At 55.8% G+C, this 15,732-nt stretch overlaps 5 protein-coding genes across 5 annotated transcripts; 2 read left to right on the top strand and 3 right to left on the bottom strand.

Annotated features, from left to right (window-relative positions):
• The first annotated feature begins 47 nt into the window (after positions 1-47).
• On the top strand, positions 48-2,214 carry CDEST_15054 (uncharacterized protein). The gene has a single exon (XM_062931210.1). The coding sequence runs from the start codon at positions 668-670 to the stop codon at positions 1,943-1,945; it is 1,278 nt and encodes a 425-aa protein (XP_062787261.1). The 5' UTR covers positions 48-667; the 3' UTR covers positions 1,946-2,214.
• A 1,061-nt stretch (positions 2,215-3,275) lies between these two features.
• Positions 3,276-6,867, top strand: CDEST_15053 (Putative amino acid transporter, transmembrane domain-containing protein). Its single transcript, XM_062931209.1, has 9 exons — positions 3,276-4,825; positions 4,893-4,928; positions 4,986-5,077; positions 5,134-5,266; positions 5,324-5,332; positions 5,388-5,806; positions 5,865-6,160; positions 6,212-6,268; positions 6,315-6,867. The coding sequence occupies exons 1-9, from the start codon at positions 4,550-4,552 to the stop codon at positions 6,587-6,589; spliced, it is 1,593 nt and encodes a 530-aa protein (XP_062787260.1). The 5' UTR covers positions 3,276-4,549; the 3' UTR covers positions 6,590-6,867.
• Positions 6,868-7,056: 189 nt separating this feature from the next.
• Positions 7,057-9,114, bottom strand: CDEST_15052 (Putative cytochrome P450). Its single transcript, XM_062931208.1, has 5 exons — positions 9,015-9,114; positions 8,173-8,961; positions 7,787-8,101; positions 7,548-7,714; positions 7,057-7,481 (listed from the first exon to the last, which is right to left on the bottom strand). The coding sequence occupies exons 1-5, from the start codon at positions 9,084-9,086 to the stop codon at positions 7,316-7,318; spliced, it is 1,509 nt and encodes a 502-aa protein (XP_062787259.1). The 5' UTR covers positions 9,087-9,114; the 3' UTR covers positions 7,057-7,315.
• Positions 9,115-9,575: 461 nt separating this feature from the next.
• Positions 9,576-10,897, bottom strand: CDEST_15051 (Putative glycoside hydrolase, family 43). Its single transcript, XM_062931207.1, has one exon. The coding sequence runs from the start codon at positions 10,703-10,705 to the stop codon at positions 9,701-9,703; it is 1,005 nt and encodes a 334-aa protein (XP_062787258.1). The 5' UTR covers positions 10,706-10,897; the 3' UTR covers positions 9,576-9,700.
• Positions 10,898-11,282: 385 nt separating this feature from the next.
• Positions 11,283-13,385, bottom strand: CDEST_15050 (Putative acyclic terpene utilization; the record flags this gene model as incomplete). Its single annotated transcript, XM_062931206.1, has 4 exons — positions 11,283-11,945; positions 11,999-12,222; positions 12,294-12,988; positions 13,039-13,385. The coding sequence occupies 4 exons, from the start codon at positions 13,383-13,385 to the stop codon at positions 11,283-11,285; spliced, it is 1,929 nt and encodes a 642-aa protein (XP_062787257.1).
• Positions 13,386-15,732: the final 2,347 nt, after the last annotated feature.

Here is a 15,732-nt window from a genome sequence, read left to right as displayed (position 1 = left end):
TCTTCCTCTCCACTCCACCACATTCGTTCCCTCCTCCCCAGCCACATCTCGACATGGCCGAGTCCGAGTCACAGTCCTGGCGCCAACAGCTCGCCTCCCCACCATACGGATACGCTCCATACCCAAAGACGACGCGACATCGACAGGGGCAGCTTCTCAGAGGCTTACAGGCCCCGATGCCCTGTTCTCTGGCGGTCTGACCCCGTCGGGACCCAGCCTCGCCCAGTCGGTTTCCCCGTCTCCTCAGGTCCGCGCCCACCTCGCGACATGGGCCTCCGTCGAGATGAGCAGCTATTCCATGGGTGTTTTGAGCAGTAATCCTGTTCTTGCTGCTGCTGGTGCTGCTGTCGCTGCTGCTGTTGCATCATCTGGTCGTTCAGGGGGGTCAGGCTTGATTCACGCACCCAAACACCAAGCTTGAATCGTGAGTCGCTTCGCTGCGACAGCTTCGTCATAACGACCCCGTCACGACTACTCAAATTATCAGTCCTTACCTCGCTTGACGCGACGTCTCCTTGGCGTCGCTGACGTATTTGAGCCTTCTCCACCCTCTTTCCAGGTCGTCTCGATACGACGAGACCACGCAGCCGGCCGTTCGCGAATAATTACAGCATCACTCGATCGACACCCGACGGAACGACGGACTGACCGACGAACGGTGCGAACAATGGGCTACATCGCCAACACTCCCGAAGACCGCCTCGAGCGCTCCGACTCCAAAAACCCGAAAACAACCTGCAAGGGCCTGACGGGCTCTGGCAACCTATGCCGCAACCCCGTCACGCCCGCCAAGGGCAAGGCCCTCTCGCCGACGCTCAAGGAGGAGTCGCTCTATTGTCACCACCATAAAGACCAGGCCGCCAGCCGCTCTGCCCAGTCGAGCCCCGGGCCTAGAATGTCCGGTAAGCCAATTTTGGGAGAACGCACGAGCATCGATACCCTCGCCGACCGCCTCGGCCTCGTAGACATCGGGTCGAACCCGAGCAAGAAGCAAAAGCGACCACAGGGGGGGCGCCCAAGCGGCGGGAGACCGCAGCCGACGACCTCAAAGCCATCGGTCGCGCATTCCCGCCCGCCAAAGAAGGAGAAGCAGCTGCATTTCTGCTTCTGCTTCACGATCCCCATCGACGAGGTCCAGGAGGAGTCACAGCCCGCGCCCCGGCCCCAGCCGCGACCGGTGCAGAACGGCGGCTCTGCAGCTGTGCCTCGGCCCTCGAGCCAGCTCCTTTCCCCCTCGAACGGTGGGCGCCCGACGGCGAGCACGTCGAGCCACTCCCGAAAGAGCTCGCAGCCGTCGCCGCAGCCGCTGTCGACGTCACAGACGGCGCAATACCTGTCCCTCATCCCGCCGACGACGGACCCGCAGACGGCCTCGGCGCTGATGGCCGAACTGGCACGGCCGTACGGCAGCTCCGAGGAGCCGGGCTACATCTACATGTTCTGGATCACGCCGACGTCCAAGAAGGAGGCGGCGCCGCTGCAGGAGGCGAGGTCCCTCCTCGCGCCCCCCTCGCCGGCACGGGGCGGTGGTCGGCAGCGGCGGTCGAGCGACGTGGTGTCGGCGTTTGCCAAGGCCAACGGCGGCGCGTCGGCGGACAACAAGATGCTCATTAAGATCGGGCGGGCGGCCAACGTGCAGCGACGCATGCAGCAGTGGACGAAGCAGTGCTCGTACGAGATCGAGGTGCTGCGGTACTACCCGTACATACCGGGGTCGAGTGCGGCGTCGGGCGAGCAGCCGCGCATGACGCCGCACGTCCACCGCGTCGAGCGGCTCATCCACATTGAGCTCTCGGGCATGGGGCTTCACGCAGGGCCCATCACCTGCGCCGGGTGCAATCAGGTGCACCGCGAGTGGTTCGAGGTGCAGACGTCCAAGAAGGGCATCGGCGCCGTGGACGAGGTGATTCGGAGATGGTCCGACTGGGACGAGACGCAGGTGTAGGGAGGGTATGATCTGGGTTGAGGGGGGGGAGTGTTGTCGTTTTTGTTTCCCCCGCATGCGAGCACTCTGCATTTTGGACGGCGCAAACACGGCATGTGTGTATATATATATGAGTATATACCTATAGTTGTAGATGACGTCGAGTGACATCCTGCATATGCAGTATGTCCACAGATGGAGAACATAGACACAGAGACAGAGACAGAGACCTCGGGGACCAACGGAACCCTGCAGTTATCACATAATCAACAAGTTGGAGTTCTACAATAAAATAAAAATAAAAATAAAGAAAGGAAGAAGAAGTAACTGCGAACCCATCCCGCTGGCTCGGGATTCCTCGTCCTGATGCAATTTCAAATACCGATGGCGCAATCCGCTCCTCGGCCCATGCTCCCGGAGAGCGTTAAGACATTTCACGGCCGTGTTCCGAACGCTTGACCTTAATGTACGCCAATCATACTTCACCCACACTTGCCAGAGAGAGCTCAGAAACTGGCCAACGGCGGGGGAACATGCAAACATGCCAACACGTGTTTTGTGTTTCCATGTGTCAAGCCCGTCTTACTGGCTGCATACTCAACCGAGTTATCCAACATCCTTATCCGTCCAACGAGAGTCACTGGGTGTCAAATCTCAGTCATCCGTGTCACTGTCGGTGTACATAGAGAGTATTGGAGTGTACACCTCTCTGGGACTGTCCCAAGTTCCAACAGGCAGTTGGCCATGGCTACAGCCTACAGCTCCCCCGCCAGGGATGGTCCAGTGCCCCGTCATGCAGCATCCTGGGTCCGCCGCCGAGCTAAAGAAGCTAGGGCTGCCGAGAGATGGGGCAGTTTCCAGCTCGAAGTCTCTTCAAAGTCACCGGTACGGTGGTGACGCTGCTGGGTGGCCACCGGCATAACTGCGATTACAGGCTACGGCGACAGGCTACACTGGTGACCCGGGACGATGGAAGTGATGGAAAGGCAGGTTGGTAACACAACAAGTGTTTGGTAGCCTTTCTTCCCAAGCAGAACCCAGATGTTGTCCATGTTCTCTCGAGAAGGTACTGTAAGACTGTCCTGATACCATAAGACATGCGCTACAGACACCCGCCCTGCCAAGCTCACCCGCCCCGTGTGCCTCATCTCTTGGCCATCTCTTGACTCCCAGCGGCGCTACTTGGCGCTGGCACAAATCCCCGAATTGCTGACGGGGTGGTGGGGGGAGACTCAGAAGAGGGGGTCGACGTCACTAGCATGAGCAAGCTTTTCTGGTGGCGCATCCTCCGAATGCTTGTCCTTTTTGTTAATCTTCTGTCTGTGGACGGACTGCGATTGTAGGACAAAGACAATTGGCTCTTGAACGAGTCCGTCTACACGGCAATGACAGTTGGCTCTTGGGCTTGTTTTTCACAAGCCAACTATGAATTGTTTATTTTGGCCGTTTCGGTCTACATAATTATACGCCGAACAACCACTATCCCTTCAGCCTTCAACGGCGACTCGTTGACGGCGCATCCGCCACACGCATCAGATGTTCGCCACTAGTACTGCAAGTTGTTTTGCCGGGGTCTCTTCCGAGTCCCAGTCCAGAGAACGAACGAACGACGACGACGACGACGACGACGACGACGACGACGCCATCCCCGTTTCTCGCCGATGACGTGCTCAGCCAGACCACCTGCGTGAGACCCTTTCACTCCCTCGGCCTCTCCCACTCTCTCGTTCAGCCAGTGACAGAGGACAATGGCCGTGGAAAAGCCCGTAAAATCTCTGACCGAGCGAGCCCGCTTGTTGGCGGATATCGCAATCTCTGGCGGAGAACCCCCGACTCTGCCATGCTTGAGTCGATCATGGGAAAAAAGACATAAGCGTATGTCTACTTGTACTGCATGTAGTTTCTAGTCCATGTACACAGCACGGTATGTGTACATGGGAATTGTAATCCCCTTGCTTTTGCCGGTCATTGTCTCGATCTTATAGGTAGGCTCAGGTGTCCCTCTCATCGCTTCCTCCTCCTCCTCCTCCTCCTCCCCCCCTCCCTGGTCCGGCCGGTTGATAGTGTTTGACTCGCAAGGAACCCGCGTCCCAAGTTCGTTCAAGTTCAAGTCCGACTTGGAGCATTCTTTGCGCCTGCAACTGCCGGGATTCAACTTGCGTGACCCTGTTCGCGTCTTGTTTCCCATCTTCTGTCCGTCCCTCTGCCGAATCTGCTCCTCCTCATAAACTCGCACGTCCCACATGGTTGCGCTTTCTCTCCAAACATCAAACATCCATCCGTCTTGCGTCCGAGAGTCGAGTCTTGTTCCGATCTTTCTCTTGTCTCACCTCCTCTCGCCCTGATCTCCATCCCTTCTTCGTCTTCTTTTTCTTCTTCTCCCCTCCCCCCTCTGCTGCGAGACTGCGTCTGTGACCCCTCCGTCGCATCGTCGTCGTCGTCGTTGTAGCATTGCGCATTGCGCCATCGCATCACTTCGTCACCTCTCGACGCGCGCACCGGCCTTCAAACGAACATTGATACGCCAACTACGACACACCATCGCCAAATCCGACCGAAGGGTCCCCCCTCCCCGAGTCCCTGACGACGCATCGGATTGATCGCGACTCGCCTGTTTCGCGCGCCATGGACAAGGACCTGCGCCAAACCGAGCCCGCCACGAGCGATAAGGGCACCTCCGAGCTCGCCTTCGCCCGCCCCGATGTCGAGACGGGCGGCACGACCGGCCTCAGCGCCTGGTTCGGCGGCCGCAAGACAAAGGTCGGCCCTCGCATAGCGCCGCGCCACGAGGGCCTGGGAGAGACTTCCGACAGCGAGGAGAACCCGGACGCCATCCTCGGGAAGCAGCTGGCCGAGGAAGATGGCCATGCCATCAAGTACCGGACGTGCAGCTGGCAAAAGGTTGGCCTGCAATGCGCCTCTCGAATGCGCCGATATGCTTGCTAATCACACCATTGGGGGTTTGTAGACCGCCGGTTTGCTCTTTTCCGAGTACATCTGCCTTGTGAGTATTGCTGCGTCTTCCTCGCCTGCGACTAGGATGCAACGCTGATAATTCTAGGCCATCATGAGCTTCCCGTGGTCGTACAGTATTCTCGGCCTCGTTCCCGGACTCATCCTCACCGCCGTCATCGCCCTCATTGTTCTCTACACGTATGTCTTTTGCTGCACACTCATAAACAGGGCCAGTTACTGACATTGGCCCACAGATCTTTGGTCCTCTGGCAATTCTGTTTGAGGCATCCTGAAGTCCGCGACGTTTGCGACATTGGTCAGATGCTCTTCTGGGGCAAGAAATGGGCGTGGTATGCCACCGCCGTGATGTTTATCCTGAACAACACCGTGAGTCGTTCCCTTGTGTCTAGCCGTCAAATTGAAAACTTGCTGACTCTTTCTTAGTTCATTCAGGTTCGTCAGACCACTCACTCTGATTACTCCAATTCCCATGCTGACAACTGCGCAGGCTCTTCACGTCCTCGTCGGCGCCAAGTATCTTAACACGATGACCGAGTCCGACCCCGTCGTCTGCCGAACCGTCGTTTTCTCCATCGTCGTCACCATCATCTGCTGGGTCTGCTCGCTGCCCCGCACCTTCGACTCGTTGTCCAAGGCCGGCACCGCCTCAGCCGTCTTCACCTTCATCTCGGTGCTTCTGGCAACCATCTTCGCCGGCATCCAGTCCCATCCCGCCGGATACGACCCCCGATCCACCTACGTGGGTGACAATGGCGTCACCAAGACGGGCGGCAACCCCATCGTCACGGCCCTCCCGCTGGCCTCCACCACGTTCGTCTCCGGAATGAATGCGTTTTTGAACATTAGCTACACCTTCATCGGCCAGATCACGCTGCCTAGTTTCATCGCCGAGATGAAAGATCCTCGGTAGGCTTTATGTTTTGTTGATTCGCGCAAAAATGTACTTGCTGACGATGCGTTGCAGCGATTTTCCCAAGGCTCTCTGGGCCGTCACCATTGGCGAGATCATCGTTTTCAGCATTGTTGGAGCTGTCGTCTACGCCTTCGTCGGCAACCAGTACATGACCGCCCCGGCTTTTGGTTCCCTCGAAGATGTCTACAAGAAGGTCTCCTTCTCCTTCATGATCCCGACTCTGGTTTTCCTCGGTGTGTTATACGCCAGTGTCTCGGCTCGCTTCCTCTTCTTCCGCCTTTTCAAGGGAACGAAGCACTTGCACGAGCACACCATTGTTGGCTGGGGCTCGTGGGCCACTATTCTTTGTGAGTCTTGACCAACTTGTTTTGGTGAGCACAACTAACACACATCAACAGTGGCGCTTTGGCTGTTGGCTTTCCTTATTGCCGAGCTGATTCCCTTCTTCTCGTCTCGTAAGTCGGCCCCATCGCTCTCGAGGTCTCTGCTGACCCATCTCAGTTCTCTCTCTCATGTCCTCCCTGTTCGACTCCTTCTTCGGCTTCGTCTTTTGGGGCGTGGCCTATTTCCGCATGCGGAGCGCCGACGGCCGCGCCGGGATTCCGAAGGGGAACAAACTTGTTGACTGGGCATCGATGGCTCTTAACGTCATTATCATTCTCACCGGTCTCCTTTTCCTTACGGCAGGAACATATGCAAGTGTCGAGGGCATTATCGAAGAGTTCCGGGCGGGCACCGTCGGGAAGCCTTTTGGTTGCGCGTCCAACGGCCTATGAAATGGCCGTCAGAACTGAGCCCATGGGCGTACATAATGCTGCCGTTACGCGCTTGTTCAGAGAAAGCACAAGGGGACCAAGCAGGCCCGACATGATATAGGAAAGAGAACAATGATACCATTAGTGTTTCTCTATTGTTGAAACTACAAATGTGTAAAAACACAGCTTGTATGCTGCACCTGTGTAACATATCCTTGAAAACCTAGTAAAAGCAAGCATAACGTCTTGTTTACATATTATAACTTATACTCCCTAGGAGGCAGCGCAAGCCTGGGTTCTAGCATGCGCGCATCTTGGCCACGAAATGCCTGTACGCCTGTCTCCATCTTGTTGTCGGCGAACACTTCGACGCTTAAGAAGTAGACCATGGCAAGCGCTGCCGAGAGACTCGATGTCTCGTCTTTGGTGGCTGAGGTGCAGCATATCGTGAAGACACAAAGTCCTATTAACAGAAAGTCGCACCCGAAACTGAAGAAGTATTTTGCCTGTTGTACGTTCCATCAATACGGGGCCATCGTCAAACATTGGTGGATCTTGTGCAGCCTAGCTATGTTTGACGACATGGTGATGCTGGCCTCGGGAAACCCTTTGCAGGATGATAATTGTTTTCCAGCCCTGCCCCTTCTAACCCCGTTTTGTGTATGTGTCCACGCCCTTTCACTTCTGTCCATGGTGATCCTCCAACCTTTAAGTGTTGGTCGTCGTCAGTGACCAACTTAGTTTCCACTATTCCTCCCTCTTTCTTGGTGCCAGGTGCACGTTCAACGCCGGCTTCTCCCACAGGTTGAATGCCTCGTTCCTCTCCATCCAGGTCAGGCTCTCGTCAGTGGGTCGGAGATCAAAATTCCACACAATCCTAGCCAGAATCATGCGCATTTCGGCGTATGCGAGGCTACGAACCCATCGCGTGTTAGCCGGGTTCCAACCAACTCCTGTCCAGGCAACGGGGGGCACGTACTTTCTGCCAATGCAGTTCCGCGAACCAAAGGAGAAGGGCTGGAACGCGTCCGTCCTATCGTCAACGAACCGCTCGTCGCCCATCCAGCGTTCGGGGATGAAGTCGTCGGGCATGCTGAAGTTGCCGGGGTAATGGTGTATGGGCCAAAACCAGAGACCCACCGTCGTCTACAGAAAGATCGATGTCAGCCTTGTATCAAAACCAGAGCAAGGTCAGACATTGATAATGGTGTGACCTACTCCGGCAGGCAAGAACTTCTCGCAGACTACACTACCTGCCGACGGGACCACGCGAGGTTGCGCGGTTGGGATCGGCGGGTAGATGCGCAGCGTTTCGTTGAGCACCGCGAGCATGTACGTCAATTTCTGCACGCTCACGAGATCGATCTCGTCCTCCGACGTGTACGACGTGCGAACCTCCTCGGTCAGCTTCGCGAGGATATCGGGATGCTTCAAGAGGTAGTACGTCACGCCGGTCAGGACGGTAGCCGTGGTTTCGGAACCGGCAATCATCAGGAGACTGGCATTGTCTTGTAGTTCGTTGAAAGTAAGTTTCTGCGGCGCCAATTCTCAGTATCGAGTATCGACTCATGGGTTATCAAAAAACGGGATTGGGGATAGCGAACCTCTGCACCCTGCCTCCGAATCATGGCTTCGGTAAAGTCAGGCCTGTACATTCCAAGGTCCAACCGCTTTTGCATCTTCGTCCGGGTAACTTCCATATGTTGCGCAAGTGAGCCGCTCATCGTCATGGTCAACATGCGACTGACCAGACTCTCGAGCCGGGGAAAGACGCGACGCAAAGCATAGAGGTTCGCAGAGTGCTTCATGGTACTGGCGATGAGAGCCACCCATGGGTGATAGCCCGAGTTGTTGAGACATCCGAACGGCTCGCCAAAAGTCAGGTCGCCGATGATGTCAAAGGTCGTGTAGTTGTACCACGCTTCCATGTCCACGGGCGTAGCTCCCGCGCCGCACTTCTCGTGGAGTCGCTGGATCAGTTTGTCGACGTATTGGCGGATGAGCGGCTGCTGGTCGATCATGCTCTGGGCGGAGAAGCCGTGGGACAGCAGGCGGCGAAGGCGGCCGTGCTTCTCGCGATCGGCGCCGATGACGGCGTCCCCGCTGAGCCCGTAAAAGACGGGGTGTTTGCCGTTTTCCTCCTGCCCGCTCTTTCGATGTCCCATTGTGTCGTTCCAGGCCCCGGGGTCCACGAACGAGACTTCGTCCGGCGCGAGACGGACTACACTGCCGTATTTCTTGTGGAGGTCAAGGACCTTCTGGACGGAGTGGCCCGAGGCCCGCATGAGCGAGTTGGGAATCTTCGAAACGGCCCATAGTTTCGGACCGGGGATCTTGGACAGTGGGGTGAAATAGAGGTTGTAGATAATCGACCACGCAACATAAGCGACACCCTATGATTTATCAGTGAGCTTGAAACATACTCAAAGGGTAGTACAGCTCTTACAAGAACAACGGCAAGTATAGGCACTGTTACCGTTGCGCGTGGTGGCCAGGAAAGCGTGTCGTGAGGAGGCATCGTGATAGTCAAGTCGCCTCCGTCAGAGGTGTAGTGATGTAGAAGGGAAAATCAAGGAAAGCTGCCATATGATATAACAATTTAAAACGGTCTTTTTAACTGTCCGACAGTCCGGTTTTGTAGCATTGTTACAAACCCTAATCTGTTGGGTGCGAATATTCATCCGCCTTGCGGATGCAAATCGGATGCAAAATCATGATTCTGCTGTTGTCCAAGAGCCAAGACCGACAACCGGAAAAGTGAACAATCTCGGATTCTAAGTAGTCCTACTTACCGAAAAAAAGAAGCAGATTTGAGGAATGTGGGAATATTCCAGACTGCGATTGTATAAACTCAACTCCGTGATTACGGAAGGACCTTGGAGATGGGATATATCAGACTGACATGGCCGGCAGGCAGCTAAGCAGCCGCGTGAGAGGCCTGCAGGAGTAGAATGGTTCTTGGAACAGTTTCTAGAAACCGGTTTTTGATAGACTTGAGGAGTATTAAGTAAGTCTGTCACTCTGGATTTCACTTTCACATCTACCTATGTCAAAGATGTATGCTACTCGATCCCTCTCGATCGAACTCGGAACCAAAGGCCACCAACCGCTCCCTCGCGTAGAATCATTACATCACGACATGATGCAAGAAGACTTGTGCGGCCTACCGTGGCCATGCTTCGGTACGTGTCGATCAAGCGCGCAGCAGACCGAGTGTGCATGCGGCCCAAAACACTCGGCGCCAAGATCGATGACCCTCGCCTTCCGATTTGCCCACCCCTCGCCGTAGTTGGCCGTCGCGTGGTAGATGCAGTACACGCGGCTCCTGTCGTGCGGGTTCGGCAGGAAGCTCGCGTGGCCCGGCCCGTACGGCCCGCCGCACCGCTGGTGGCAGACGAGCAGCGGCGTCGGCCTCTTGGCCCAGGAGGCCGGGTCGAGGGGGTCCCGGCCGACCAGCGGCAGCAGGCCGAGCTTGTAGTCGCTCGTCCAGCTGCCGTCGGCCGAGTACACGATGCCCGAGAAGATGCCGGGGATGCTGACCCACGTCGGGCCCTCGTTGACGCCGCGCCGTCCGCCGTCCGGCCGCTCCCACGGCAGCGTGGCGCGCGATATGCAGACGAGCGTCGAGGGGATCGCCTCTTCGGGCGAGCGGAGCTTGATCAGGAACAGGTCCTGCTGCGTGTCGGACGAGTCGCCGATGGGCCAGCCGGACCAGCAGCAGTACAGGTCGCGCCCGTCCGGGCTGAAGACGGTGGCGTCGATGGACCACTGGTCCGGCATGCCCTTCAGGGGCCCCAGGAACTCCCAGGCCGAGACGTCCATCGGGTCCTGCGACGACGAGCGGAGAACCGTGGTCCGGTGGCCCGGATTGCCGACGCCGGGAGGCGCGCCGCAGGTGTAGATGTACCAGCGGCCGTTGAGGCGGTGCAGCTCGGGCGCCCAGATGTTGACGGACCAGGGGGTTCCGGGCTCGGGTTTCCAGACGACGGCCTTGCGGCAGTGGTGGAAGTCCTCGAGGGTGCGGGAGGCCCAGATCTCGATGCGGTTGTCGAGGGTGAAGGTGAAGTAGAATTGGCCGTCGGCGGCCACGACCCAGGGGTCCGGCGTGTCGACGTTGCAGATGATCCGGTTGGACATTGTTTGGACTCTTTTGGGAGGAGAATGGAGTTGCCAAAAGAACCTTTTTGGAGCTTTGTTGCTCTTTGGACGCGGAGGAGGTACCGTACTTTCACGGCTTGAACTCAGTCGCGCGTCCACTGGGTTTCTTTCCACCTGTATTCAGAGAAAGAGTTGAATGAGGAAATTCTCAGGTAAGCAAGCCTCCACGAACACTCTAAAAGAGACGCACTGCGCCGCTTTGGCTGCGGGAACGTCACCGGCGTTTCAGCCAATGTCATCTGATGCCCTCGCCGCTTGGGTTGGAGATCTGCAAGGGACGAGAGAGCTGGGCATCCCGGTCCTTTTTGCGTCATTTCTCCGCATGGTGTGCCGTGCCCCGCGTTGATGAACCCCGAACTGTGCCTGGATTCTTGAAGGTCGGATGGACAGGGAGGGGCCTTCGGCAAAGTTCACCATCACCACCGGATGGAAGTCTCGAAGTGGTAAAATGGGCAATGGACGTAATATTATTCCCATTCCTCGGTTCTGTCTAGTCCATTGTCTGTTAAACTTGCATTGTACAGGTAAAAGTGCCGCAAGACACACCCCTTCTCACCTAAGACATAAGTCCTGGTGGCAGCTTCATGACGGAGAGCCCCAGATGCTGCTGCGAGCCGTGAATGTCATTCTCCATGAAGCTGCCTGCTGAAGCCATCTTACCGGCCCTGAAACGGGGAATCGTAACCTTGAATGCAAGCGCCGGGGCAAAGAACCCCGACCAGACAATGTCTTCCGGTCTAACACGCAGGGCCTCGGCTACGTTGGCCGGAGACAAGAGACCAGAGGCTTCGACAGCGTCGAAGACGGCCTGGGATTCAAACATGACATCCATGGTGATCTCGTATGGGCCCGCGTTCTTGGACCGGAGGACCCGGGAGATGTCGGAGAGGGTCTCTGGCGGGTGAGATGAGGCGCTCTCCTGGCTTGCGATTGCTGACGTGGAAGTTTCTTTGCCGCTCGGGGTTGAAGGAACTGGCTCGAATACTTTATAGTGATTCTTCAAGTCTTGCTGATTCTCAGCCCGCTCTGCCTTTTCAAAGACAGACACCTTGGAGCAGATGAGGCGGGATTGGTGAGAGAGTCTTTCTTCACCGGCCTCCAGATCCATAAGATGGTACACGGAGAACTGAGCACAAGGTCCCGTCTCGATCTCCAGTTTCCCGGCAAGCCCAAACGCAAGGTTGCCAGAAGTGGCCTTTTGACCCGGATAGGGACCATGCTGTCGCGATTGTCAGTCACGGTGACGAGTCTATCTCGGACAGTGGTACGTACAATCATGGCAACTCTCGCGGTTGACACGAGGCCCGTCGCGAGTTGCTGAGTCGGCGCGACGGCTTCCGCCACCAGGAATACTTCCCCCGGACCCGCGAGTGTGCTCTGCCCCTTGCCGTAGACGTGAAAGTCAAGATCCCAATCTCCAAGAATGCTGGAATGCTGTTGCTTGACGTATCCTTTGACAGAGACGAGAAAACTGTCAAGCTGTTGGACAAGTATATCTGCACCCTGAGTGTCAGCCAACTCACAGTCTCCTATCTGCTTTGGCATGAAAGCACCACGCCGAACTTACGATCTCTAATGCTGCCCATGACGATGGACCGGTATCCCAAGACCCGCGCGGCTTCGAGCTTGAGCTGATATGGTTGGCCGCGTGAGGCCGAGGACACAAATCTTCCCCCCCTTACGCGGACAGTTCGTCCGTCTCCGAGCTGCTCGTAGCGGGCCTGATCGAGGTGGAGAGCACCCCCCGGTCCGCGCAGGATGTCGGGCCTCGTGTTCTCGTACAGCGAATGGGCGGCAACCGACACGGGTGTGCAGCGCGAGCCGGGGGCCATCGGCCGAACGTCGAACGTCCCATCTGCGTAGACGGTGGCCACCGCCCCGTGCGATTTCGGCGTCGAACATTGACCGCCGCATTCCATGATCTTCCCCATGTGCAGAAGCCCTCCCTGGATTGACTCGAGCTGCTCTGGGCCGAGGTCCGGGTGTTGTTGTCTCAGCTGGTACACCGAGAAGGCGACATACGGGGTTGGATCGTATGCTCGGCCGCCGATGATGACATCAAAATCGGGCGTGGCTTCCATAGCGTCGATGAAAGGCTCCGGTCCGATTTGCGCAACCACTCGGGGGCTGTCCGTCACATCCTTCTCCGTCAACGCCGGGACGCACACGCCGCAGCCGGTGATGCGACCTGCGCCGAGACGCTCGAGGATGACGGACTTGTCGATGCTAGAAAAGATGGACACGGTTTTGAAAGAATAGTGTCTATTATACCGCGTTAGCATAGTCCATCTCACATCCCGGGCATAGCTTACTGATTTGTCTCTTCTGATGAGATTTCTTGGATAATCTCCTCCATCAACCTCACGTGCTCGTCGGCGCCGTCGCCTCCGGCCGAGCTAAAGATCAACGGCACTTGAAAGGCGTGTACCAGCCTCAACAGCTTGGTAAGGTCCTTGACGTACGCCGAGCGAGGGCAGGTCATGGTCCCGAGAGCCAGCTTCTCTGGGCCGCTGTCGGTCGAGCCGGCATCGAGGATAATGGCGGTTGGAGTCCTGCTGGGAGCGAGCTGAGCCAGCTCTCGGGCCACGATGTTCTCGTCGAAACCGTAGCCCATGCAGCCGACTGGAGTCACAATGTGGCATATCCGGGACGGTTCCATGTCGCTTTCCTGGGTTCCGGAGAAGCTCTTGTCTTGAATACTCTTGTTTTGTGTGTGATCGAACTCAGAGTACGTTTCCTGTCGTTGAGATCGTCAATAAGCCTAGAGGATAGGGTTTCCTTATTTCGTAATTCGTATTGATCGCTCTGGAAAGACGCCAACGTCAACACAGTAATATCAGTTGTCGCTGGCTCGAGGCATCAAGTCTTCAAGACATCCGTCAGGATTGTTTTCAACCAGTGATTCGCCGAGTCCCTGGAAAAACCGCGAAACAGTGTTCGTTTCTCGAAGGAGACGATAGAGATGGGTCCAATATATCTGGCTAACGTATCGAACGCTACCGTCTTCCCAGGTTTACGCTCACAACAACACATCGGGGTCGTTGTCGGATAAGTATGCAACGTGAAAAGGGACTCCGTATCCGTGTCCGTAGGGCTGCCCCGCGTCAACACTCCCAACCAGAAGTGACAACGTTAGCCAGGAGGATCGGACGCCGACCGTTAAGATGGGGGCGCATGGAATTTTGGATCTCAGTCCGTTTCCGTTCCCGATCCCGTAGGTGCAGGCTGCCATGCGTGCTGAACAAGCAAACGGTAGTGGGAGGAACGCGGAGCTGCGCCGCGCGATTGCATGGCAAAGTCCCGCATTCTTCAACAATCCTTAATTCTCCGATACCGAGATAAGTCTTATATCAAAATGTAAATGCTTGGACCGTCCAGTGTTCAGCTTAGAAACAAGCCTCTCTTAAACCTCGGGCTACGTTCTAAGAGCGCGGTCACTGATGTCAAGTCTTCTCGACTATTCCATTGGCAGGACTATCGTCGCTTGTTCGTGTCGTTCCTTGGTGTTTCGTCCGTCAAAGAGAGGCATCGGCTTCATGATTCAGATGCTGACAGTAAGAACGTCTATGTTAGAGCCCGAAAAGTTTGGGGAATTTACACGACTCCGTATCCTCGAAGGCCTTGCTGCTTCTCATGCTGCCACTTGGGCCATTACACTACAGGCAAAGAAAAGAAAGAAGGAAAGAGAAAAAGAAAGTCACACAATCTTGACAACATAATGCGTGTAACCATCAAGACAGGAGTTGACTCACGCAGCTGAAAAGAAAGGCTCATCTTAGCTGCATTGAGCTATACCCGATTCTGCCGTGCTATATTACCCTTGTCTGCCCAATTTTCCTCGGGCGATGAACCCCTTTCACGAGAATCCCTGCACTGCCGGTAGGGATTTCATGTCGGCTGTCAACCTCCTAGAGGTTCCAGACCATCATCCCATCACATTTCTCCCACCAACGAAAACCGTAACGTCAACAACCCCTTATTCGTCCACCCCCCTTATTCGTCACCCCGCATCATAAGCATCACAACATAACTATTAATCGCTGAAATTAACACAACTAATTATCAGCTACTACAATACAGCTGCCAACACTTCCACTAGGGCTTCTACTACCGCCGGTTTCATCTAGACCATCGCTGACTTCGCCAGCCTCAATTTGAGCCCTGTGGATGTCTTTGATCCTTGCAAACTTAGTGTTGGGGTCTATCTTAACTGCCTTACGTTTCCTCTTCCTTATGCTGTCCATCTGGGACTCCATCATGCTGATCTTCAGCTGGGCAGCTCCCAGCTGATAATCCTTATCATAAAAGGCCTTTTGGACCTTTCTGAATAACAGCCGTTGGGTGCTGTTGTTGCTATTGCTGCTGTTATCCAACTTGCTGTATAAGTCCAGGTGATCCTTGAGCTCAGCTGGCTTCCTTGGTGTATTCCACGTGACTATAGTCGTATGAGAGTCCCAGTCATCAGCAGACCTACTCTGAGGCTGCTGATTTAGTGCTGAAGGGCTGTTGTCAGGCACCAAAGGATTCCTAAGGGGATAACTGGCAGAGACAGGCCATAACCCTGTCCGCTTCCACCCACTAGTGATATTCTGCCCTGTCAGAGCTGCCAGACGTGCCTTTCCATAGCAGCCAAGGAAGTTTCTCTTGCCCACAACAGTTGAATCGTTCCAGAGGTCCAAGTACCCTAGTTGCTTCCTATAGGCAGCCTTCAGAGGCCCAAAGACTGACTGATCAAGAGGCTGGAGGACGTGTGAGGTGTGAGGTGGCAGAAAAAGTAGGTAGATGTTGTTTTGATAGCATAGCCACATGAAGTCTGTTGAAACGTGGCTGCTGTGGCCATCCAGGATCATCAGCCTTGCCTCCGCCTTGCCCCCTGCCCCTGTCAATGGAATAAACACCTCCTTCAGCCACGTGACTGCTGTCTCGTCTGTTGTCCAGCCATTCTCAGTTGCTGTGAAGGTCCAGGTGGTATAAGGGCCAAGATCAAGAGGAAACCACTGCTGTTG

Source organism: Colletotrichum destructivum, chromosome 10 (assembly GCF_034447905.1).
Source record: "Colletotrichum destructivum chromosome 10, complete sequence".
Classification (NCBI taxonomy): Eukaryota; Fungi; Ascomycota; class Sordariomycetes; order Glomerellales; family Glomerellaceae; genus Colletotrichum; species Colletotrichum destructivum.
Note: the sequence above shows the minus strand (reverse complement) of the source record. Positions and strands in the feature narration are given on the sequence as shown.